The 26,313-nt window shown below is 52.5% G+C and overlaps 2 protein-coding genes across 2 annotated transcripts in view; one reads left to right on the plus strand and one right to left on the minus strand.

Annotated features, from left to right (window-relative positions):
• The window catches only part of GLB1 (galactosidase beta 1), a gene marked incomplete at both ends in the record, with an annotated part of 90,930 nt that overhangs the window by 29,938 nt on the left and 34,679 nt on the right, over positions 1–26,313 (minus strand). Inside the window, 4 exons of the mRNA XM_080715861.1 lie at positions 14,514–14,626; positions 19,759–19,799; positions 19,876–19,997; positions 21,894–21,952. Of these exons, the coding sequence (XP_080571987.1) occupies positions 14,514–14,626; positions 19,759–19,799; positions 19,876–19,997; positions 21,894–21,952 (335 nt within the window). The remainder of the gene's footprint in view (positions 1–14,513; positions 14,627–19,758; positions 19,800–19,875; positions 19,998–21,893; positions 21,953–26,313) is intronic.
• On the plus strand, positions 9,213–9,933 carry LOC308276815 (NEDD8-conjugating enzyme UBE2F-like; the record flags this gene model as incomplete). The annotated part of the gene is made up of 2 exons (XM_080715710.1): positions 9,213–9,332; positions 9,426–9,933. The coding sequence occupies 2 exons, from the start codon at positions 9,213–9,215 to the stop codon at positions 9,810–9,812; spliced, it is 507 nt and encodes a 168-aa protein (XP_080571836.1). The 3' UTR covers positions 9,813–9,933.

Consider the following 26,313-nt stretch of genomic DNA (forward strand, 5'->3'; position numbering starts at 1 on the left):
GAGGAAGGAAAAAGGACCAAGATGTATGGCAAAACAGAACCTCAAGGGGGACTGTAGGAGCGGACAGCCTGCAGGAGGAAAATTATTCACCTTGTTGGTAGGCTGAAGTTTGGTATCAATGTCAAATATACTGCAGTTCTATAAGGGTATTTCTATAGATTTTTTTACAAAACATACACTGACATGTTTAGGGGTACAGGTTCACTGTGTATGCAGGCCTCCAACGGTTTAGAAAACACACGCACACAGGGCGAGGGGCAGGAGGGAATAAATAAGAAACCAGCAGGTGATGTGGCCGCCAGGTCTGGTGGGGAATATCCTGGTGCACGTGTAGTACTCTTGTTATGGTTAACTCTTTTTTGTAACTTTTCTTTAAATTTTATTATTATTATTATTATTATTTATTTTTATTATTATTATCATTATCATTATTTTCCTTTTGCAGTACTGGGGATTGAACCCAGGAGCGCATAATAGCCTTTTTATTCTGAATGTGCTAAAATTTTTACAAAAAAGAAGAGGAAAGAAAGACAAGAGGAAGACGAGAGGAGGGTGCTGAGTCCTGGAAAGCATCCTGACCCCTCAGTATTTTTTAAATTATTTTAATTTTTTTTGTAGTACTAGGGATGGAACCCAGGGGCATTCTGCCTCTGAGCTACACCCCAGCCCTATTTTTTTAGTCTTTTTTTAGTGTTTGAAACAGGGTCTCACTGAGTTGTGAAAGGCCTCGCTAAGCAGCTAAGGCTGGCCGCGAACTGCGATCCTCTTGCCTCTGCCTCCGGAATGCTGGGCTTACAAGGGTGCTCCACACGCCCACCCCCTTAGCGTTTTAGCAAAACCACTCTGGAAGATGGAAGATGGACTCCAAAAGCCAAGTCTGCAGGACAAGACCAGTGACACAGGGCACAGCCAGACCGTGAAAGGACTTCTGAAATTATTGGATATAAAATACCATGTTCCCATCAGCACCAGGGAGATAGCTTGCCTACCCACGGAGGCTCGGCCATTCCAGTTATAAACGAAGACTAACACATCAGTCAAAGAGACTGATCCTGGGCCAAGTTCCAAACTTCCAGAAGCTTCTGAGGCCTGACGATGACCAGGGCTCCAATCCCCACTCTCCCACCCAGCCCATTTCTACCTTTGGGAATCCCAGAATCCACTTTGGCTGCCAAGGACCTCAACTACCACTTGGTCAATTTCTAGAGAGACCCACCTCTGAGAAGCCAGCGGAACTCTTCCCTTTGATGGAACCCCTATGAAGCACTGCAAAAAACTCTCGAAAAGGATCTTACATGTACTCAAAAGCATACAAAAACACACACTGCAGCCCCGCCAGGAATCGATCCGGAGGAGGAGGGCGCTGCCCGTGGCTCTATGGTTCATCCCTGAGGTCAAAGTGTTAACCATGGTCTGGTTGAGTTTTACCCACACCAAACAGCCAACCTTAGGAACGCAAATGTCAGAAGCTCTGTCGAGCCTTGAAGGGGGGCCTTCGCCACCAGCAGACTCACGTGCTGGGAAATTATTAGTTCTTGAGTGCATTTCCACCATAATCTACTCTACCGTGTGTTCGTTTGTTTGTGTGTGTGTGTGTGTGTGTGTGTGTGTGTGTGTTCATGACTGTGGATTGAACCCAGCGGCATTCCACCTCTGGACTGTACCCCCAGCCCTATTTTATTCTTTATTTTGAAACAGGGTCTCACTAAGTTGCAGAGGGCCTAAGTTTCTGAGATTGGCCACAAACCTGTGATCCTCTTGTCTCAGCCTCCCAAGTACAGGGATTAGAAAAGCACGCGCCACCATGCCTGGCTCTGCTGTACTCTTGAATGGATTAAAAAGGAGATACTAGCCGGGCGTGGCGGCGCACGCCTGCAATCCCAGCATTTGGGAGGCTGAGACAGGAGGATCGCGGTTCGCAGACAGCCTCAGCTACTTAGCGAGGCCCTCTGCAACTCAGTGAGACCCTGTTTCAAAATAAAGAATAAAAGATAAGGGTGGGGATGTAGCTCGGAGGTCAAATGCCCCTGTGTTCCATCAGACCTGCCAAAAAAAAAAAAAAAAAAAAAAAAGATACTTTTTTGATCCTTAAGTCTTTGGCAGAAGGAGGCGACAGGTACAGCTATACATGGGAGTATATCCTATCCAATTTCCTTTCCTCAATGCAAACAAATATTTTGAATACCATATAAAAAATCAGCTACCTCAATGTCTGTAATATCTCATAAGGAAAATCCCACTAATTTTTTTTTTTGGTACTGGGGATAAAATCCACATGTATTCTACGTCTGAGCTATACCTCAGGCCCCCTCCCTCTCTCTGTCTCTCTCTATATTTTTTTCTTTTGGTGGTACTGGGGGTGGAACCCAGGGGCTTTCTACCTCTGAGCTATACTCCCAGATATATTTTATACTTTATTTATTTATTTATTTATTTAGCGGGTCTGAGAATGGAACCCAGAGGTATTTCACCTCCAAGCTACACCCTCTGCCCAATTTTTTTAAATTAATTTATTTTTTAAATTGGTGCATTGTAGTCATATATCAATCACATTGGAGTACAAGACTTGAGAGGATATACAAGCACACATCATCCAATTAGCCCTCCTCCAGCCCCCGTCCCATTCCCTCCCCCTCCCTCCATCCCACACTTCTTTGGTGATTTACTTTGATACATTTGTTTATGTACCTCCTGCGTTTTAAAGAGGCTCCGTCCTCCAGTATTACATACCCTCTGATTGGTCACATTAGTTGCTTCACTATAGGGTCCTTTCTATAGCTCAACCTCTTCCTGTTGCCCTTTTCCTCCTAGTTATTGCTGATTAAGAGAAGCGTCTGATTTATATTTTCTGCGATATTTCTCTGTGCATGCTGCGTTGCAAGTACCAATCCCACTCTTGATGGTCCCAGTAGTGGCCTGGCTACTCAGTGGACTGATCCAGACCTCGCTGGCTCAAGCAGCGGCCTTGCCTCATGTGAGGACCCAGTTCTGGTCTCGCTGGCCCCTGAACCGGTCAAACCGCTAAGCTGGCTTTGGTCCCGACCTTGGAGGCCCCAACACTGGTAATGTCTCACAGCAGGCTCCGATGACGGCCTCACTGGCCCCAGCACCGGCTTAACCCCTTGGCAGGCTCTTATCCTGGCCTCAGAGGCCCCAGTACCGGCCTTGCCTCAAGGCAGGCTCCGATGCCGGCCTAGCTGGCCCCAGCACCGGCCTAATCCCTAGGCAGGCTCCGATCCCGGCCTCGGAGACCCCAGCACTGGTCATGCCTCAAGGCAGGCTCCGATGCCGGCCTCGCTGGCCCCAGCACCGGCCTAACCCCTAGGCAGGCTCATATACTGGCCTGGGAGGCCCCAGTACCGGCCAGGCCTCACGGCAGGCTCCGATGCCGGCCTCGCTGGCCCCAGCACCGGCCTAACCCCTCAGCAGGCTCTTATCCTGGCCTCGGAGGCCCCAGTACCGGCCTTGCCTCATGGCAGGCTCCGATGCCGGCCTCGCTGGCCCCAGCACCGGCCTAACCCCTCGGCATTCTCCGATCCCGGCCTCGGAGGCCCCAGCACTGGTCATGCCTCACGGCAGGCTCCGCTGCCGGCCTCGTTGGCCCCAGCACCGGCCTAACCCCTCGGCAGGCTCTTATCCTGGCCTAGAGGCCCCAGTACCGGCCTTGCCTCAAGGCAGGCTCCGATGCCGACCTCACTGGCCCCAGCACTGGCCTAACCCCTCGGCAGGCTCTTATCCTGGCCTCGGAGGCTCCAGTACCGGCCTTGCCTCACGGCAGGCTCCGATGCCGGCCTCGCTGGCCCCAGCACCGGCCTAACCCCTCGGCAAGCTCTTATCCTGGCCTTGGCGGCCCCAGTACCGGCCTTGCCTCAAGGCAGGCTCCGATGCCGGCCTAGCTGGCCCCAGCACCGGCCTAATCCCTCGGCAGGCTCCGATCCCGGCCTCGGAGACCCCAGCACTGGTCATGCCTCAAGGCAGGCTCCGATGCCGGCCTCGCTGGCCCCAGCACCGGCCTAACCCCTAGGCAGGCTCATATACTGGCCTGGGAGGCCCCAGTACCGGCCAGGCCTCACGGCAGGCTCCGATGCCGGCCTCGCTGGCCCCAGCACCGGCCTAACCCCTCAGCAGGCTCTTATCCTGGCCTCGGAGGCCCCAGTACCGGCCTTGCCTCATGGCAGGCTCCGATGCCGGCCTCGCTGGCCCCAGCACCGGCCTAACCCCTCGGCATTCTCCGATCCCGGCCTCGGAGGCCCCAGCACTGGTCATGCCTCACGGCAGGCTCCGCTGCCGGCCTCGTTGGCCCCAGCACCGGCCTAACCCCTCGGCAGGCTCTTATCCTGGCCTAGAGGCCCCAGTACCGGCCTTGCCTCAAGGCAGGCTCCGATGCCGACCTCACTGGCCCCAGCACTGGCCTAACCCCTCGGCAGGCTCTTATCCTGGCCTCGGAGGCCCCAGTACCGGCCTTGCCTCAAGGCAGGCTCCGATGCCGGCCTCGCTGGCCCCAGCACCGGCCTAACCCCTTGGCAGGCTCCGATCCCGGCCTCGGAGGCCCCAGCACTGGTCATGCCTCAAGGCAGGCTCTGATGCCGGCCTCGCTGGCCCCAGCACCGGCCTAACCCCTCGGCAGGCTCTTATCCTGGCCTAGAGGCCCCAGTACCGGCCTTGCCTCAAGGCAGGCTCCGATGCCGGCCTCACTGGCCCCAGTACCGGCCTTGCCTCACGGCAGGCTCCGATGCCGGCCTCGCTGGCCCCAGCACCGGCCTAACCCCTTGACAGGCTCCGATCCCGGCCTCGGAGGCCCCAGCACTGGTCATGCCTCAAGGCAGGCTCCGATGCCGGCCTCGCTGGCCCAAGCACCGGCCTAACCCCTCAGCAGGCTCTTATCCTGGCCTCGGAGGCTCCAGTACCGGCCTTGCCTCACGGCAGGCTCCGATGCCGGCCTCGCTGGCCCCAGCACCGGCCTAACCCCTCGGCAAGCTCTTATCCTGGCCTTGGCGGCCCCAGTACCGGCCTTGCCTCACGGCAGGCTACGATGCCGGCCTCGCTGGCCCCAGCACCGGCCTAACCCCTCGGCAGGCTCTTATCCTGGCCTCGAGGCCCCAGTACCGGCCTTGCCTCAAGGCAGGCTCCGATGCCGGCCTCGCTGGCCCCAGCACCGGCCTAACCCCTCGGCAGACTCTTATCCTGGCCTCGGAGGCCCCAGTACCGGCCTTGCCTCACGGCAGGCTCCGATGCCGGCCTCACTGGCCCCAGCAGCGGCCTAACCCCTCGGCAGGCTCCGATCCCGGCCTCTGAGGCCCCAGTACCGGCCTTGCCTCAAGGCAGGCTCCGATTCCGGCCTCGCTGGCCCCAGCACCGGCCTAACCCCTCAGCAGGCTCCGATCCCGGCCTCAGAGGCCCCAGCACTGGTCATGCCTCAAGGCAGGCTCCGATGCCGGCCTCGCTGGCCCCAGCACCGGCCTAACCCCTCAGCAGGCTCTTATCCTGGCCTCGGAGGCCCCAGTACCGGCCTTGCCTCACGGCAGGCTCCGATGCCGGCCTCGCTGGCCCCAGCACCGGCCTAACCCCTCGGCATTCTCCGATCCCGGCCTCGGAGGCCCCAGCACTGGTCATGCCTCACGGCAGGCTCCGCTGCCGGCCTCGTTGGCCACAGCACTGGCCTAACCCCTCGGCAAGCTCTTATCCTGGCGTTGGAGGCCCCAGTAATGGCCTTGCCTCATGGCAGGCTCCGATGCCGGCCTCGCTGGCCCCAGCACCGGCCTAACCCCTCGGCAGGCTCTTATCCTGGCCTCGAGGCCCCAGTACCGGCCTTGCCTCAAGGCAGGCTCCGATGCCGGCCTCGCTGGACCCAGCACCGGCCTAACCCCTCGGCAAACTCTTATCCTGGCCTTGGAGGCCCCAGTACCGGCCTTGCCTCACGGCAGGCTCCGATGCTGGCCTCGCTGGCCCCAGCACCGGCCTAACCCCTCGGCAAGCTCTTATCCTGGCCTCGAGGCGCCAGTACCGGCCTTGCCTCAAGGCAGGCTCCGATGCCGGCCTCGCTGGCCCCAGCACCGGCCTAACCCCTCAGCAGGCTCCGATCCCGGCCTCGGAGGCCCCAGCACTGGTCATGCCTCAAGGCAGGCTCCGATGCCGGCCTCTCTGGCCCCAGCACCGGCCTAACCCCTCGGCAGGCTCTTATCCTGGCCTCGGAGGCCCCAGTACCGGCCTTGCCTCACGGCAGGCTCCGATGCCGGCCTCACTGGCCCCAGCAGCGGCCTAACCCCTCAGCAGGCTCTTATCCTGGCCTCGGAGGCCCCAGTACAAGCCTTGCCTCACGGCAGGCTCCGATGCCGGCCTCGCTGGCCCCAGCACCGGCCTAACCCCTCGGCATGCTCCGATCCCGGCCTCGGAGGCCCCAGCACTGGTCATGCCTCACGGCAGGCTCCGCTGCCAGCCTCGTTGGCCCCAGCACCGGCCTAACCCCTCGGCAAGCTCTTATCCTGGCCTTGGAGGCCCCAGTACCGGCCTTGCCTCACGGCAGGCTCCGATGCCGGCCTCGCTGGCCCCAGCACCGGCCTAACCCCTCGGCAGGCTCTTATCCTGGCCTCGAGGCCCCAGTACCGGCCTTGCCTCAAGGCAGGCTCCGATGCCGGCCTCACTGGCCCCAGCAGCGGCCTAACCCCTCGGCAGGCTCCGATCCCGGCCTCTGAGGCCCCAGTACCGGCCTTGCCTCAAGGCAGGCTCCGATGCCGGCCTCGCTGGCCCCAGCACCGGCCTAACCCCTTGGCAGGCTCCGATCCCGGCCTCGGATGCCCCAGCACTGGTCATGCCTCAAGGCAGGCTCCGATGCCGGCCTCTCTGGCCCCAGCACCGGCCTAACCCCTCGGCAGGCTCTTATCCTGGCCTCGGAGGCCCCAGTACCGGCCTTGCCTCACGGCAGGCTCCGATGCTGGCCTCACTGGCCCCAGCAGCGGCCTAACCCCTCAGCAGGCTCTTATCCTGGCCTCGGAGGCCCCAGTACCAGCCTTGCCTCACAGCAAGCTCTGATGTCGGCCACTGGCCCCGGCGCCCGCCTAACCCCTCAGCAGGTTCCGATCACTGTCTCTGTGGTTATTATTTCAAAGGTTCCAGTTGTAATGTATCAGATCTCTGCCTCCCCCGAATATTGGCCACTGGCATTGCCACTGCCTCCACCGTTTCAAATCCTTCTCAGGCTCTTTTTCCACTCTGAATGTTGTCCAGTGTTCCGAAGCATGCGTGATGGTAGCATTCGACATTTGGTGTAATTTCTCCAAAAAAATAAAGTTGGTAAGATCCGGTTTCTGCTTCTCCTGAATACAAGTCTCCACCACCATAGCGAAGAACTCTTTCAACACCGCATTTCTCCTTGGTCTCCGCTAAACTCTCTCCTTATATGTGATGTCTGAGATTCTTAACAATATAGAGAAATAGCAGTCCTCTTTCATGGCGAATTTTTCCATAAGTTCCAGTGCATTTAGATAAGTTTTTTCTGCATCTCCAGTGTCCTGGCATCCATGACGACTTTCTTACCACCTCTCCGATGTTTTTCTTTATCTTTTTCTGTTCTGGGCCCGGTTTCTCCAGGGGTCTGACGTGCTACTCGCAGTTCGGCCGGGACCCAGAGTCCCGCGATCCGGGCCCCAGCTGGCGTGCCCTGTGCTCGACCCCCCGCCCAGAACCCAGCATCTTACTGGGCCTGGTTTCTCCAGGGGTCTGGCGTGCTACTCGCAGTTCTGCCTGGGGCCCAGAGTCCCGCGACCCAGGCCCCATCTGGCGTGCCCCGCCCGCGACCCCCGCCCAGAACCCAGCGTCTTACTGGGCCTGGTTTCTCCAGGGGTCTGGCGTGCTACTCGCAGTTCTGCCTGGGGCCCAGAGTCCCGCGACCCGGGCCCCATCTGGCGTGCCCCGCCCGCGACCCCCGCCCAGAACCCAGCGTCTTACTGGGCCTGGTTTCTCCAGGGGTCTGGCGTGCTACTCGCAGTTCTGCCTGGGGCCCAGAGTCCCGCGACCCGGGCCCCATCTGGCGTGCCCAGCCCGCGACCCCCGCCCAGAACCCAGCGTCTTACTGGGCCTGGTTTCTCCAGGGGTCTGGTGTGCTATGCGCAGTTCGGCCGGGGCCGACCCGGGCCCCATCTGGCGTGCCCAGCCCGCGACCCCCGCCCAGAACCCAGCGTCTTACTGGGTCCGGTTTCTCCAGGGGTCTGGCGTGCTACGCGCAGTTCGGCCGGGGCCTCTGCCCAATTTTTTATTCTTTATTTTGAAACAGGGTCTCACTGAGTTGTGGAAGGCCTCACTAAGTAGCTGGGATGACAAGCGTGCGCCACTATGCCCTGCTACTATACTTTATTTTGAAACAGGGTCTCACTAAGTTGCTGAGAGCCTCACTAAATAGCTGAGGCTGGCTTTGAATCTGTGCGATCCTCCTGTCTCAGTCTCCTAAGCGTGGGGATTACAAGCGTGCGTCACCACGCGTGGCTCAGCCTTTTTATATTTTGAAACAGCCTAGAGTCTAAATTACCTGTTTTCTTTTTGTCTTAGTGGCTTCTGAATGAGGAAAAAAAAAAAAAAAAAAACAACATGTAGGCAAGAAACTTTATCTGATAAAAACTTAGTAAGGCTGGCGTGTTGCTCAGGTAGAGAACACTTGCCTTGAAGGCACAAGGCCCTGGGTTCATTCCCAGCACCGATTAAAAAAAGAAAAGAAAAGAAAAAAAAAAAACCAATGAAGCAGACAGTCCCATGAGGATTTCAACAAAGAATTAAACATATCTTTCTAAGCCAGGGGTGGTGGCGCCGCTTGTAATCTCCGTGCTTTGGGAGGCGGAGACAGGAGGATCGCGCTGGTTCGGAGCCAGCCTCTCTGGCTTAAGAGACCCTGTTTCCAAAAATATAAAAATAGGTCTGGGAGTGTAGCCCCGTGGTAGAAGGGCTTCCAGGAACCCCAGTACCACAAAAAAAAAAAAAAAAAAATCTTTCTGAAATCTAAAGGCTGCCGGGTGTGGTGGTGCACGCTTGTAATCCCCGCGCTTGGAAGGCAGAGACAGGAGGATCGCGCAGGTTTGAAGCTAGCCGCGCTGGCTTAAGAGAGGTAGAAGGGTTTCCAGGAACCCCAGTACCACCAAAAAATAAATAAATAAATAAATAAATAAATAAATAAATAAATAAATAAAATCTAAAGGCTGTAGGTACCCAGGATAAAGGCGGCAGGAATGCTAATGCCGGCAAGCAAACTGAAGCGGGTTGACGATCTCCAAAGGTCCCAGGCGTCAGCCACCGCATCTGACTCCACTCGGAGGGTTTCTGTGAGGGACAAGTTACTTGCTAAAGAGGTTGCAGAACTTCAGCTAATTTAGTTTGTCCTTGTATAGAGCAGTCTCCTGACCGCACAAGCTGACTGCTTTCAGCTAACTGGAACCCCAGACGAGGGTTCCTACCAGGGTGGAAAGTTGCCATTTGAAAATGAAGTTCCCGATGCGTACAACATGGTGCCTCCCAGAGTGAAATACTTGACCGGGACCTGGCACCCCAACATCACAGAGACCGGGGAGGCCGGCCTCAGTTTACTGAGAGAACATGCAACTGACAGCACTGGCTGGGCTCCCACAAGAACATTAAAGGATGTCATTTGGGGATTGAATTCTTTATTTACTCATCTCCTGGACTTTGATGACCCACTGAACACTGAAGGTGCTGAGCACCACTTGCGGGACAGGGAGGACTTCCGGAATAAAGTAGATGACTACATCAATGTTACGCCAGATGACAGGAGGAGAGCCCCGGGCCCAGGGACGTCACAGTCTCAGACCTGAAGCAGCCCGAGTCGCCCTCCTCCGTGTCCTCACGCTCCCACAGCCCCCGGGACCACCCTGCAGAAGGCCGCCCTCCCGCCTGCCCACTGTGGCTGGACACTGTGGCTGGAGAGCCACAGAGATCCAGCAAGAACGTGCGCTTGGGCCTCTAAGAGCTGTCTGCCTCCCCTAACATGTTTACTTTTATGAAACCATACTGGCCACGCGGTCAGTGAAATTCCTGAGAAGCTTTAATGAACTCAGCGTTGAGGCTGGCGCTTGCTTCCCTTTTCCCCAACAAAACTGGTGTCCTGCCTGCTACAAACTGTGAAAAAATAAATAAATAAATAAATAAATAAATAAATAAATAAATAAAATCTAAAGGCTGTTCTAGAACTGAAAAATGCAATCATTGAAATTAGGTCTATGATATATGGGTTTAATTCAGACACGGATGAAAAGCAGATTAGCAAATTAGAAGTTAGGTGAGAAAAAAATACCTAAAGTATGGCCAAGAGAAAAAAAAGGATAAAAAAGAGAAAATCTTCAGAGACCTATGAAATATAGTTTTAAAAAAAAAAAAGGTCTAACATGCATATGGCTGGTACTCCAAAAGGAGAGGTGTGAGGATGGGGTTAACATGACATGTTTTGTGTGTGTGTGGTACTGGGGATTGAACCCATGGATATTGTACCTGTGAACAACATCCCAAATCCTATTTTTTATTCCTTATTTTTTTATTTTTTATTTTTTTGCGGGTCTGAGGGTGGAACCCAGAGGCATTTGACCTCCGAGCTACACCCCCTGCCCTATTTTTTATTCTTTATTTTGAAACCTGGTCTCACTGAGTTGCAGAGGGCCTCACGAGGTAGCTGAAGTTGTCCGCGAACCGCGATCCTCCAGTCTCAGCCTCCTGAATGCTGGGATTACAAGCATGCCACCACGCCCGGCTTTTTATTCTTTATTTTGAAACAGGGTCTCACTAAGTTGCTGAGAACCTAACTAAGTAGCTGAGGCTGTCCGCGAACCTGTGACCCTCCTGTCTCAGACTCCCAAGTACTGGATTACAAGCATGCGCCACCACGTCCGGCTCAGCATAACATCTGATGTGAGAACGGCTGAGAATTTTCTAAAGCCAACAAAGGAAATAATGCCATAGACGGAGGAAGTTTAAAAATCCTCCAACAAGATGCATGTAAAAAAAAAAAATTATGTTTGGGTATATGATAGGAAAATTCCCCAAAATCAAAGATGAGAAAACCTTCAAAGCAGCTAGAGAAAAAAAGACCCAGGACCAAAGGGTCATAGTGCACAACTGCTTGTAAGAGCAGACAGATGACTTCTCAAAAGAAATGATGGAAGTCGTGCAACAGTGGACAGAGATCTTGAAAACGCTGATTAAAAATTACTATATAAGCCGGGCGTGGTGGCGCACGCTTTGTAATCCCCGCGCTTGGGAGGCGGAGACAGGAGGATCGCGCAGGTTTGAAGCCAGCCGCGCGCACTGGCTTGGGAGACCCTGTTTCCAAATAAAAATAATATAAAATAGGCTGGGAGTGTAGCCCGGAGGTAGAAGGGCTTCCAGGAACCCCAGTACCATCAAAAAAAAAATAATAATAATAATAATAATAATAATAATAATAATAATAATACGATATAAATGGATTTAAAGGGGTTGGGGTGTAGCTCAGAAGTAGAACGCATCTGGGTTCAAATTCTAGTATAAACACACAGTTAAATCTGGAATTTTTTTTTTTTTTTTTTTTTTGGTGGTACTGGGGTTCCTGGAAGCCCTTCTACCTCCGGGCTACACTCCCAGACCTGTTTTTACATTTTTATTTGGAAACAGGGTCTCCTAAGCCAGCGCGCGCGGCTGGCTTCGAACCTGTGCGATCCTCCTGTCTCTGCCTCCCAAGCGCGGGGATGACAAGCGTGCGCCACCACGCCCGGCCAAATCTGGAATTTTTTTATTGAACCCAAAGGCATTCTACCTCTGAACTACACCCCAACCTCATTTTATTTTTTATTATTTTCATTACTTTTGTGTTTGTGTGGCACTGGAGATGGAACCCAGGGGTTTCCTACCTCCAGGCTACACTCCTAGCCCTACTTTATTTTTTATTGGAAACAGGATTTCACTATGTTGCCGATAGCCTCAGTAAGTTGCCGAGGCTAGTATCAAATCTGCAATCCTCCTGTCTCAACCTCCCAAATACTAGGATTACAGTTGTGCATCACCATGTCTGGCTATTTATTTATTTATTTATTTATTTATTTATTTATCTTTTGCAGTAATGGAGATTGAACCCAGGGGCATTTTATCCCCAGCCCCATTTTTTTTCTTTATTTTGAAACCGTGTCTCACTGAGTTGCAAAGGGCCTCATTAAGTAACTGAGGCTGGCTGCGAACCTCAACCCTCCTGTCTTAGCCTTCCAAATGCTGGGATTACAAGCGTGCGCCACAACACTCAGCTTTTTTTTTTTTCCTTTTGGAAACGCGGTCTCGGGAAGTTGCAGAGGACCTCAGTAAGTTGCCAGGATCACAGGCATGCACCACCATACCTGCCTGGCATTCATCTACATACTCAAAATATTTTAGAAGATAAATTTTAATTCATGCGTACAAGATTGCATCACACTTAAAGCCTAAGGGGGAAAGAATCATTTAAGCAAAGTAGAAGCCTTTGTTTTTTTAACTTCAAAACTTCAGGTGACTGAGCAGAAAAACTGTGGGTTCTTTCTTCTTTTCTTTTTTTTCAACCCACCACAGAGACAGGAAACCCTACCTGGGAGTGTTAGGTGCCTCAGAAGGTGACAACGCTGGCAGAACTGAGCAGCTCAGAGCAGACGAAAGGAAGCAGCTAGCACTTGCCCCACATAGGAAAACGAAGCTTCGCTCACTTGTGGGGACCTCACATTGGCACTGAGCCATGGACTTTTTCTCGACATACTTAAGTGATTTTAAATGGACACACATTTTCCTGCCTTTAGTATAAGCCAAAGGAATGACTACTGCTTACTGGACATATACAGGTTAGGAGGGCTTACCTTTGTCTTTATGAATCCTTATATTATAGCTGGGAGTCTAATGCCAGCTTTCTTTTACATCTTTTTTTTCGGGGGGGGCTACAACCCCCACCCTGTTATTTATTTATTTATTTATTTATTTATTTATTTATTTATTTTGCTGTAGTAGGGATGGAACCCAGGGGCATTCAACCTTCGAGCTCCACCCCCCCAGCCCTATTTTTTTATTCTTTATTTTGAAACAGGGTCTCACTGAGTTGCAGGGGGCCTCACTAAGTAGCTGAGGCTGTCCACGAACCGCGATCCTCCGGTCTCAGCCTCCCGAATGCTGGGATTACAACCGTGCGCCACCAAGCTCGGCTCTTTTATTTTTTATTTGGAAATCAGGTCTTGATAAGTTGATGAGCCCCTCACTAAATTGATGAGATTGTGTTCCTTCTGTCTCCGCCTCCAAAGTACTGGGATTATAGGCATGTGCCACCATGCCTGGCTTTCACTATATGAATGTATACATACACATGTGTATATACATATACATACATATGTGCACATATATATGTACGTGCGTGCACGCACGTACACACACACACACACACACACATACACACACACACATACACACACACACACACACTTTTTTTCCTTTTCTTTCCAGGGTTGAGGATTGAATCCAGGGCTTTGTGCATGGTGTCAGGCAAGTGCTCTGCCACTGAGATAAATCCCCAGCTCCTGAATCCCAGTTTGCATACTAAAAGATCAGTAGAGTAAATAATTCATAGCTTAATCTTTTTTTTTTTTTTTTTTTTGCAGAACTGGGGATGGGACCCAGGGGCATTCTACCTCCATGCTACATTCCCAGCCCTATTTTTTATTCTTTATTTTTGAAACAGGGTCTCACTAGATTGTGGAGGGCCTCACTAAGCAGCTGAGGCTAGTCACGAACCTGTGATCCTCCTGTCTCAGTCTCCCAAGTACTGGGATTACAAGCATGCGCCACCACGCCCGGCTTGCAGCTTGCTCTTAACTGGGTAGGGCCAAGACTCAAACGCAAAGCCTTCCTTCATCCATTCTTTTTTTTTTTTTTTTGGTGGTACTGGGGTTCCTGGAAGCTCTTCTACCTCCGGGCTACACTCCCAGATCTATTTTTACATTTTTATTTGGAAACAGGGTCTCCTAAGCCAGCGCGCGGCTGGCTTCGAACCTGCGCAATCCTCCTGTCTCTGCCTCCCAAGCGCGGGGATTACAAGCGTGCGCCACCACACCCGGCCATCCATTCTTTTTATTATGGTTACAAATAATGTGTGTGTGTGGTACTGAGGATGGAATCCAGGGGCCTTCTACCTCTGGGCTACACTCCAAGACCTGTTTTTTATATTTTGTTTGGAAACAGGGTCTCACTAAGTTGCTGAAAGCTTCACTAAATAGCTGAGGCTGGCTTTGAACCTGTGTGATCCTCCTGTCTCAGCCTCTCTATTGTTATTAATTTTTTAAATAGGGTTTCACCATGTTGCTGAGGCTGTCCTTGAACCTGCGATCCTCCTGTCTCAGCCTCCCAAGCACTGGGATTACAGGCATGCACCATCACGCCCGGCTCATCCATCCTTTTATGCATGAAGGCTTCAGGCAGGAAGTCAGCTACAGAGCCCCGAGTTCCAGCAGGCTCTGCCCAAGCCCCCCACTCCACGACGCACTCACCTTCTGGATAACCTTTCGCAGAGCAAAATACTTCACGGTGAGGTCCCCTGCCTCGGTCAGCGGTGCGTCGTAGTCGTAGCTGGTGGGCTGGGCTCTGTAGGGCGTGTTGGCCCCTGGAAGACAGAGGTGTGCTGCTGGTTACTACTGGAGGCCAGCCCTGGGTCAAGTTCTTTGGGATTTGGAGGCAGAGGTGGCCCTCAAGATACAAATTTATTTATTTTTGCGATACTGGGGATGGAATCCAGGGGCATTACACCTCCGAGCTACACCCCCAGCCCTGTTTTTTATTCTTTATTAAAAAAAATTTTTTTAACCAGGGATATTTATTTATTTATTTGTACTGAGGGTGGAACCCAGGGACTTTCTACCTCCGGGCTATACTCCCAGACCTATTTTCTATTTTATTTGGAAACAGGGTCTCACTAAGTTGCTGAGAGCCTCACTAAGTAGCTGAGGCTGGCTTAGAACCTGTGCCATCCTGTCTCAGCCTCCCAAGCGCAGGGATTACAAGCATGCGCCACCACGCCCGGCTAGTTCCTATTTTTGAAACAGGGTCTCACTGAATTACAAGGGCCTTGCTAGGTACCTGAGGCTGTCCGTGAACTGCAATCCTCCAGTCTCTGCCTCCTAAATGCTGGGATTACAAGCGTGCGCCACCACGCCTGGCACAAGATACAAATTTAGAGGAACAAGTTTCTTCCAAGCATCCTAGAGTCTTCAAAGCATTTTCCCATCTTCCCACCACAGGCGCATAGCAGTGATTCTAACAGATATCATCCCATGGGCAGGCGGGGATCCGAAGCTCCCTAAGGCCCCACCCAGACCTGCTAACAACTCACAACCATTAATGGCTCACAACATGACCCATCTCTGTAAACCCTATAATCATCGGTGTGTGTGTGCGCACGTGCATGGAAATGTACCCAGGGGCATTCTACCTCAGAGCCACAGCCCGATTTATTCTTTATTTTTGAAACAGGGTCTCATTCAGTTGCAAAGGGCCTCACTAAGTAGCTGAGGCTGGCCATGAACTGGATCCTCCTGTCTCAGTCTTCCAAGTGCTGGGATTACAAGCGTGCGCCACCATGTCCAGCCCCATTTTATTTTAAAACAAGACCAAAGCCGGGCGTGGTGGCGCACGCTTGTGATCCCCGCGCTTGGGAGGCGGAGACAGGAGGATTGCGCTGGTTCGGAGCCAGCCTCGCTGGCTTAAGAGACCCTGTTTCCAAATTAAAAAAATATAAAATAGGTCTGGGAGTGTAGCCCGGAGGTAGAAGGGTTCCATCCCCAGTACCAAAAAAAAAAAAAAAAGACCTAAGTTGCTGAGGGCAGTCCTCGAACCTAAAGTTCTCCTGTCTCAGCCTCCCAAGTCCTGGAGATATTACACAGGCCTGCGCCACCATGCCCAGCTCTCCTGGACCTTTGTCATGTCTGCAAACTGTGTGGCTGAGAATGGTGGGGACTCAGGTGACCGGGTTGATTGAGGATTCCCAGGACACTGAGAGCTTATGGGAGGCGAGTAGTGACAGCAGAAACCCAGCAGCCAGAGATTCACTTACAACCTTGCGGCCCGTGTCGACCTCCAGAGAACAGAGGGACTGCTACGCGCCTCTGTGACCCACGTGAGGACAAAGGCACCCTCTCCTGCTCGCAGCAGGACCAGCTGCTGATGCTGCCCAGATGTGGCCCTCTCTGGGTGTTACCTGCTCCTCAGCTTCCGTATCTGTGGTTATGACTGACTCTCTGGGGATAGCCCGGATCCTACACATGGCCAGTGTGGGGACCTAACAGCCAGCTCCCCTTCCTCCAAGGGCCAGCCCAGCTCAGAGCTCCCTCGAAGGTGGGCTGCCTCCATTAGCGAGAACGCACCAATCCTGCCTCCCGGGCTCTCCTGAGAACGCAGGCAACGAACTTCCTGCCCGGCCATCTCGGAGTCCGTTTCTCTGGAGGAACCAGACCTCTAACAAAAGCCGGTGCACAGCTGTCAACACTGCGTGTACAAAAAGACCAGACAAGCAAAGGTCCTGGACACTGCAGTCCGAGGGGTGCAGTCTACACCAGGGTTTCCTGCTTTGTGCAATGATGCTCACAGGTGCCAGGGTGGTGTTCGCTGCTCTCTGCCACACTGGGCAGCCTTCAAAGACCTGCCGCTGCTTACAGGGAGAGCCTGTTAAACCACGACTGCCCGCCCCGCCCCAGGGCCTCATTCAGCAGGTCTGGGTGGGAGCTGCGGCTGTATTTCTGGCAGGATCCCTGGCGATGCTGAGGTTGCAGTCGTGGACCAGCAGGGCTGTGGGCATCCTCCACCTTCAGAGAGCCCTTTAGGATTAACCTTTTGTCTAACCTAATGTGTAAGTAGGAGAGGGACAAAATGTAACCGTTAACCTCTGACTAATAATACATTCCTTGGTTACAGTTCACGAATGATGGAGCCCAGGTGACCCTACCAGTGGTAGGGCTGACAGATGAGTAAGGCTAAGAATCAGGGCAGCCCCCGAAACACCTTTTCATTCATTCTATGCACAGAATCTCCATTCTGAAAGATGAGGTCAACCAAGTTGATCCCGGCATATGGCTTATCCTTTTTTCTAATACTGGGGATTAAACCCAGGGGCATTCTACTTCCGAGTTATATTTCCAGCTCTATTTTTATTTACTTATTTATTGGTATGGGGTTGAACCCAGAGGCATTCTACCTCTGAGATAAACCCCCAGCCCAATTTTATATCTTATTTGGAAACAGGGTCTCATTTGGTTGCTGAGAGCCTAAGTTACTGAGGCTGCCTTTGAACCTGTGACCCACCTGTCTCAGCCTCCCAAGTACTGGGATGACAAGCGTGTGGCACCACACCTCAGCTCCTCTTTTCCCTCCCTCCCTTTTTCTCTTTCTTTCTTTCTTTCTTTCTTTCTTTCTTTCTTTCTTTCTTTCTTTCTTTCCTTCTGCAGTATTGGGGATGGAGCCCAGGGGCATTCTACCTCCGAGCTATACCCCCAGCCCTATTTTTTATTCTTTATTTTGAAACAGGGTCTCATTCAGTTGCAAAGGGCCTCACTAAGTAGCTGAGGCTGACCACGAACTGTGATCCTTCTGTCTCAGCCTCCCAAATGCTGGGATGACAAGCATGCGCCACCACACCCAGCTATTCTTATTTATTTATTTATTTATTTATTTATTTATTTATTGGTGGTACTGGGGTTCCTGGAAGCCCTTCTACCTCCGGGTTACACTCCCAGACCTATTTTTACATTTTTATTTGGAAACAGGGTCTCCTAAGCCAGTGCGCATGGCTGGCTTCGAACCTGCGTGATCCTCCTGTCTCTTCCTCCCAAGCGCGGGGATTACAAGTGTGTGCCACCACGCCCGGCCCAGCTATTCTTTATTTTAAAAACAGGGTCTAAGTAGCAGAGGGCCTCACTAAGTAGCTGAGGCTGTCCGTGAACCTGCAATCCTCCTGTCTCAGCCTTCCAAGTGCATTATTTCTTCCTTCTCTCTGTCTCTCTTTCTTTCTTGTACTGGGGATTTAACCCAGAGGCATTCTACCTCTGAGACACACCCCTAGCCCTATCTTATTTTTATCTAGAAACAGCATCTAAGCTGTGGAAGGCCTTGTTGAGTTGCTGAGGCTGGCCACCAACCTGTGGTCCTCCTGTCTCAGCCTTCCTTCCAAGTACTCGGCTTACAGGCTTGTGCCACCACACTTTGGCTTCTCCCATTTCTTATTAATAAAAGACAGCTCAGGGCCAACAGGTCTCCTACCTCCAGGGGAAGCACAAGTTAAAACACATCTCTTCCCGTGAGACCTAAAGAAAAGTAAAACCACATCCTTGCTGCAGGAGCTCGCCTTCTCTGTAGCTCCTCTTCGGCCTTTATTGTGGCGAGGGCCGCGCTCTCCGTTTCTCACTTTTGTCTTATTCGGCAGAGCTGTGTGCACCTTGAGGGTGAACTGTGTCTCCTGACCCTTGAGTTCTTGGCCAGAGCCCCGCACAAGGGGGCAGTACAAGTGGAGTCTAGTTGAGTTGAGCGAGGGGGACTTCCCGAAGGAAACTGCGAGCCGAGGGAACCCGGGGAGGGAGCAGGCCCGTGGGCTCGAGGATGCACTGCAAGACCACGTCCCTGGTCCCTGAACTAATTCTATTAGCACAACTGGACCGAGGATGCTTTCAGACCAGGGTGGGGCGGCGTCAGAGAGAAGGGTGCGCAAACGGGCCTTCTCTGGCTATGGAGAGGGTGTGAGGCAGGAACGCCAAAAGAATGGATGGCAAAACAGCGCTCATCGGCGCCCAGGCTGTGCGTGAGCACAGTACGGCCCGGGGCTTGCAGGAGGTGGAGACGCGCTGCCAAACCATGTGCGCATGCGCCCGGGAAGCGTGGACGGTGAGCCCTGCTACAGATGCTTCCCACGGCTGTCCTGAAGAACAGCTGTCGAAGGTACACTGGTCTTCCCTCGCCTTCCCAAAGAAGTCAGGCCAAAGAGCAGGTCCTGATGGGGCTGGGGGACACAGACGGGGGCTGTCCTGGGGCTGGCTCAGGGGCTGCAAGGGCGCTACCCAAGGCGCCGGGGCTGGATGCAGGTTCTGCCCCCTGCCAGCCAACAGGAAACGCGTGGACGTTTTTTGTTTTTTTGGCACCCAGATTCTACTAACTGTGAAGTGGTGTCGATAATCCCTAGCTTAGATGAGACTCACATGAGGAGAACTCAGTGAGAAAATACAGGCAGAAAGTTCTATTGATTGTAGGAGAGGCAGGAGGAAGGATGGGGGGCACCTTCCTTCCTTCCTTCCTTCCTTCCTTCCTTCCTCTTTTTTATGGTTCTGGGGATTGAAGTGAGGGGCATTCTACTTCCAAGCTATATCCACTGTCCTTTTCTTTTCTTTTTTCAGTACTGGGGCTAAAACCCAGGGGCATTCTACCTCCCGGCTACACTCTCCGAGCCCTATTTTTTATTCTTTATTTTGAAACAGGGTCTCACTGAGTTTCCAGGGGCCTGAGTAGCTGAGGCTGCCCTCGGATCCCCGATCCTGTCTCTCTCTCAAGTACTGGGAAGACGGAGGCGCACGAACACACTTGGCTCCTTCCTTAAAAATTTTTTTAAAGTAAAATGATTATATAAAACAATTCGATTAGAGTTTTCGGAAGAAGATAAACGAAAAGAAAAAGTAATAAAATCATCTGTAGATCACCTCTCCCAAATTAAGCAGCAAAAACGTAGCATAAGCGTCTACAAACATGTCAAATGGCTCTTACCATTCCAATAGGCAAAATTGGTCCCACCTATAAACATGTACCTACAGGAGATAAAGAACAGAGAGTACTTCACCGGGGGCCGCGGCGCGCCAGCCCTCCCGCACGCCTGAGCCTTACATGTTCACATTTGCTCCATGGGCGAGTATTTCATAGAGGGAGGAAGCCACGTCTGCCGTCCTGACTGTCGAGTGGTTTTCACCCCAGTGATCTAACCAGCCAGTGTAGAATTCAGAATTGACCTAGAAAGAGGAAAGGGCGCGAGGGTCAGGAGAGACCAAGGTCCTTCAAGTTTCAAGGCGTCCCACCGAGAGAGTTGACGCGAGCCACCCAACCCAGAGCCAGGAACCAAGGAGTACTGAGTACTGTCTATGCTCAGTCCTCAGGAGCCAAGCAACCCTGCCATCTCAGGCACACAATTCAACTGTGGTCGGCCCTCCGGTTCCGCAGGGTCTGCATCCACGGATTCAATCTCAGCAGACCAAAAATTTGAGAAAATGTGTCTGTATTGAACATGTGCAGACTTTTTATTCTTCCCTGAACTCTACAGTATAATAACTATTTTATAATTTTACATTGTATTAGGTATCATGAATGAGTCAGTTAGATGTGTGTGTGTGTGTGTGTGTGTGTGTGTGTGTGTGTTACTGGGGGTGGAATCCAGGGGCTTTCTACCTCTGAGTTACACCTCCAGCCCTATTTTATTTTTTATTTTGAAACAGGATCTTACTGAGTTGCTGAGCCTGGCCACAAACCTCAGCCTCCCAAGTACTGGGATTACAGGTGTGCCACCATGCCTGGCTTTTATATTTTGTTTTGAAACAGGGTCTGCTAGGTTGCTAAGAGTCTCACTAAGTGGCTGAGGCTTTTCTCCAATCTGCAAACTTCCTGTCTCAGCCTCCTAGTACTAAGATTGTAGGCATATATTACCATGCCCAGCTGCTTTTTTTTTTTGTGTGTGTGTGTGGTACTGGGGATGGAACCCAGGGGCATTCTACCTCCAAGCTATACCCCTGGCCCTATTTTTTTTATTCTTTTTTATTTTGAAACAGGACAGGATCTCACTAGGTTACAAATGGCCTCACTAAGTAGCTGAGGCTGTCTGCAAACCACGATTCTCCTGCCTCAGCCTCCCAAATGCTGGGATTACAAAGTGTGCACCACCATGCCCAGCTCCCAGCTAATTTTAAATTTTTTATTTTTTGTGTGGTACTGGGGATGGAATACAGAGGCAGTCCTTAAACCTGAAATCCTCCTGTCTTAGCCTCCTAAGTACTGGGATAACAGGTATGTGCCACCATGCCCATCTGAATTTTGCATTTTAACCAGATGCTCAGATAAACTGTAAACACTTGAAAAGTGGAGAAGCTCGCCACCAAGCACTTTTTTTTTTTTTTTTTGGCGGTACTTGGGATGGAACCCAGGGGCATTCTACCTCCGAGCTACACCCCCAGCCCTATTTTTATTCTTTATTTTCAAACAGGGTCTCCCTAAATTGCAGAGGGCTTCATTAAGTAGTTGAGGCTGTTGGTGAACCACGACCCTCCTATCTCAGCCTCCCACACCAAACACTTTTAAGAAACACACCTGGCAGAGCGTGGCGGCGCACGCTTGTAATCCCAGTACTTGGGAGGCTGAGACAGGAGGATCACACGGGTTCGAAGCCAGTTTCAACTACTTAGTGAGGCTCTCGGCAACTTAGTAAGACCCTGTTTCCAAATAAAATATAAAATAGGTTTGGGAGTATAGCCCAGAGGTTGAAGGACCTTGGGTTCCATCCCCCAGCACCACACACACACAAAAAGAAATAAATAAAATAAAAAAAGAAACACCTGGATAGAACCCTAGCTCAGCCGCTTCCAGGTGGCACAACTTGACCCGGGGCAGGCGATTTAAGTTCTCTGACCCTCCATGAAAATGGAAATAGTAGGGCCACTTATGAGAATCGTGTAGGTCATTCAGGTCAATCCAGTGTGGGGTCCTGGTTTCAAACAAAGCACCATTTCTGCTTCCCATGGGTCTGGAAGGATTCTGTTCCCCAACCCCATTCCTTCTACAGCGTCGCCTCCCTCCCTCTCTTGACCCTGGCCCGGAGCTGGTTCGAGCCTACCGCCCCCACATCGCACCCCAGCGCTTACCAACGGTCCTCTGGGCTCGATGGCTTTCTGGAGTTCGAAAGCGGCTGTGACGTTTTCGCCTGACAATCACAAGAGGGAGAAGGAAAGATGCGTGTGGGAATCACAAGACATTAAATAACAAGAGCCCCTGCTGGACGTGCGGCGGGGAACCAGCTAGGGCCTGGATGCTGGTGTCTCCCCGAATTGTAAACTGGAATCCAATCGACCCCCAAGGTGATAGGACTGAGGTGGGACAACTGAGAACGACTAACTCATGAAGGTCCGCCCGGTGCCCACAGAGGAGGCTCCAGGGAGCGCCGCCCGCCGCCGCTACGGGCGGCACAGCAAGGAAGGCTGGCCGTGGTGCGCTGGTGGTCAAGCCTGATTCCAGCTCCTCAGGAGGCTGAGGCAGGAGCGTCACTCAGTGGAGGACAGCCTAAGCAACTTAACAAGACCCTGTCTCAAAGTGAAAAATAAAAAGGGCTAGGGATGTCCAGGCACAGCAGATGTCATTAATCCCACTACTTGGGAGGAGTTCAGGTTTCAGGCGGCTTCAGCAACTACCCTCAGCAACTTAGCAAGACTGTTTTTTTTTTAATTTATTTTTATTGGTGCATTGTAATCATATATCACATTGGAATACAAGACTTGAGAGGATATACAAGCACATATCTTCCAATTAGCCCTCATCCAGTCCCCATCCCATCCCCTCCCTCTCCCTCTATACCATGCTTGTTTGGTGATTAACTTTGATACATTTGTTTATGTACCTCCTGCATTTTAAAGAGCTCCGTCCTCCCCTATTCCATACCCTCTGATTGGTCACCTTAATTGCTTCACTATAGGGCCCTTTCTATAGCTCGACCTCTTCCTGTGGCTCCCCTTTCCTCCTAGTTATTGCTGATTAGGGGAAGCATCTGGTTTTTATTTTCTGCAATATTTCTCTGTGCATGCCACGCTGCAAGTACCAATCCAACTCTTGACGGCCCCAGTGGTGGCCTGGCTACCCGGTGGACTGATCCAGACCTCACTGGCTCAAGCAGCGGCCTTGCCTCATGGGAGGCCCCGATTCTGGTCTCGCTGGCCCCGACACTGGCCTAACCCCTCGGCTGGCTCTGATCCTGGCCTCGGTGGCCCCAGCACCAGCCTAGCCTCAAGGCAGGCTCCGATCCTGGCCTCGGAGGCCTCAGTAGCGACTTTGCCTCACGGCAGGCTCCGATGTCGGCTGCTGGCCCTGGCACCGGCCTAACGCCTCGGAGGCTGCAGCTCCAGTCTCGCCTCACGGCAGGCTCCAGTGCTGACCGCTGGCCCCGGCATCGGCCTAACACCTCGGCAGGCTCCGATCCCGGCCTCGGAGGCCCCAGCACCAGCCTTGCCTCACGGCAGGCTCCGATCCCGGCCTTGCTGGCCCCAGCACTGGCCTAACCCCTCAGCAGGCTCCGATCCCAGCCTCGTAGGCCCCAGAACCAGCCTTGCCTCATGGCAGGCTCTGATGCTGACTGCTGGCTCCGGCATTGGCCTAACCCCTCGGCAGGCTCTGATCCTGGCCTCAGAGGCCCCAGTAGCAGGCTTGCCTCACGGCTGGCTCCAATGCCAGCTGTTGGCCCCGGCACCAGCCTAACCCCTTGGCAGGCTCCTATCCCGGCCTCGGAGGCCCCAGCACTGGCCTCGCCTCACGGCAGGTTCCGATCCCAGCCTTGCTGGCCCTGGCACCAGCCTAACCCCTCAGCAGGCTCTGATCCTGGCTTGCCTCATGGTAGGCTCCGATCCTGGCCTCACTGGCCCCAGCACCGGCCTAACCCCTCGGCAGGCTCTGATCCCGGCCTCGGAGGCTCCAGCACCAGCCTTGCCTCACGGCAGGCTCCAATCCCAGCTTTGCTGTGTCCGTCACCGGCCTCACCCCTTGGCAGGCTCCAATCCGAGCACCCTCTTCGCCCAACCAATTGTCCCATGTTCTCGAGGGTGCGTGGTGGTAGTATTCTGCCTCTGGGGTTATTATTTCAAAGGTTCCAGGTGTAATGCATCAGATCTCTGCCTCCCCTGAGTACTGGCCACTGCCATTGCCGTTGCCTCCACCATTTCAAATCCTTCCCAAGCTCTTTTTCTACTCTGAATGTTGTCCAGTGTTCCTAAGTATGCGTGACGGTAGCATTCGACATTTGGTGTAATTTCTCAAAAAACAAATAAGGTTGGTAGGATCCGATTTTTGCTTCTCCTGAATACAAGTCTCCACTGCCATTGCGAAGACCACTTTCAACACCACATTTCTCCTAGGTCTCCACTAAACTCTCTCCGTACAGGTGATGTCCAAGATTCTTAAGAATGTAGAGAAGAAGCAGTCCTCCTTCGCGGGGAATTTTTCCAAAAGTTCCAGTTCATTTGGATAAGTTTTGTCTGCATCCCCAGTATCCTGGCATCCGCCCCGGCCTTCTTGACCCCTCTCCGATATTTTTCTTTTTTCTTTTTCTTTTCCTTTTTTTTTTTTTTTTTTAAATAAGAGAAGACAGTATGTGTGGTTTGAGGAGGTTGTGGGCTCAGGCACTCAGTAGCACTGTGACCTGGGCCCAGTTTCCCCAGGGGTCCAGCTTCACACGACTCTGCCTGTGGCCCAGAGTCCGGCAACCTGGGCCCCGGCTCTTCCAGGGGTCCAGCGTGCCCCATCTGACCCCCACCCAGGGCCCAGGGCACAGGGCCTTGCAACCAGGGCCCGGTTTCTCCAGGAGTCTGGCATGCTCCCCGCGGTCCGGCCCGGGGCCCAGAGTCCTGCGACCCGGGACTCTGCTCTTCCGTGGTCTGGCGTGCCCCTGCTGACCCCTGCCTGGGACCCAGGGTCTTACGACCGGGCCCCGGTTTCTCCAGGGGTCTGGCGTGCTCCACGCGATCCTGCCTGGGGCCCAGGGTCCTGCGGCCCGGGCCCCTGCTCTTCCGGGGTCTGGGTGCCCCGCCTGACCCCCACCCGGGACCCAGGGTCTTACAATCGGGCCCCGGTTTCTCCAGGGGTCTGGCATGCTCTGCGTGGTCTGGCCCGGGGCCCAGAGTCTTTTTTTTTTTTTTTTTTTTTAATCCTGGGGATTGAACCTAGAGGCATTCTACCTCCAAGTTACACTCCCAGCCCAATCTTATTTCTTATTTGCAAACAGAGTCTCACTAGGTTACGGAGTCTCTCTAAATTGGCTGAGGCTGGCTTTGAACCTGTGATCCTTCTGTCTCAGCCTCCCCAAGTACTGGGATTGCAAGTGTACACCACCATGCCCAGCAAGACCCTGTTTCAAATTAAAAGTAAATAGCTGGGCATGGTGCACACGCTTGTAATCCCAGCATTTGGGAGACTGAGACAGGAAGATGGCAGGTTCAAAGCCAGCCTCAGCTACTAGGTGAAGCCCTTTGTAACTCAGTGAGACCTTGTTTTCAAATAAAATATAAAAGAGGCCTGGGAATGTAGTCTGGAGGCAGAAGGCCCAGTGCCACAATAAAAATAAATAAATAAATATATATATATATATATATATATATATGGAGCCGGGCGTGGTGGCTCACGCTTATAACCTCAGCACTTGTGAGGCTGAGACAAGAGGATCGTAGGTTTGTGGCCAGCCTCAGCTACTTAGTAAGGCCCTTCACAACTTAATGAGACCCTGTTTCAAAATAAAGAATAAAAAATTAGGCTGGGGTGTAGCTCAGAGGTAGAATGCCCCTGGGTTCCATCCCCAGTACCTGGAATTGAACCCGGCAGTGCTCTACCACTGAACCATATTCCCAGTTCTTTTCTTTTCTTTTCTTTTCTTTTCTTTTCTTTTCTTTTTTGTGGTACTGAAGGTAGAACCCAGAGGCCCTCTACCTCCAGGCTATACTCCCAGACCTATTTTTTAAAATATATTTTATTTGGAAACAGGGGCTCACTAAGTTACCAAGAGCCTCACTAAGTAGGTGAGGCTGGCTTCGAACCTGTGAAATCCTCCTGTCTCAGCCTCCCAGTGCGGGGATTACAAGCGTGTGCCACCACGCCCCTTCCTAGTTCTTTTAATGTTTGATCTTGAGATAGGGTCTAAGTGGCCCAGGCTGGCCTTGAACCTGTGATCCTTCGCATCTACCTCCTGAGTAGTTGGGATTACAGGCATGTGCCAATGTGCCTAACAGTTTCAATCTTACAGAAAGTAGTAAGAATAGGACAAAGAAGTCCTCACGTTTGCTTCCCCAACGTGTCTCAATTATCCGGGCCTGGTGGCACATGCCTGTAGTCCCAGAACTTAGGAGGCTGAGGCAGGAGGACTGCAGGTTCGAGACCAGCCTCAGCAACTTAGCAAAACCCTGTTTCAAAATTTAAAAATAAGCCGGGCATGGCTTATTTTGGGCTTAAGTGTAATCCCTGCACTTGGGAGGCGGAGACAGGAGGATCGCGCTGGTTCGAAGCCAGAGACCCTGTTTCCAAATAAAAATATAA

Source organism: Muscardinus avellanarius (genome assembly GCF_963383645.1).
Source record: "Muscardinus avellanarius genome assembly, chromosome: 18".
Lineage (NCBI taxonomy): Eukaryota > Metazoa > Chordata > Mammalia > Rodentia > Gliridae > Muscardinus > Muscardinus avellanarius.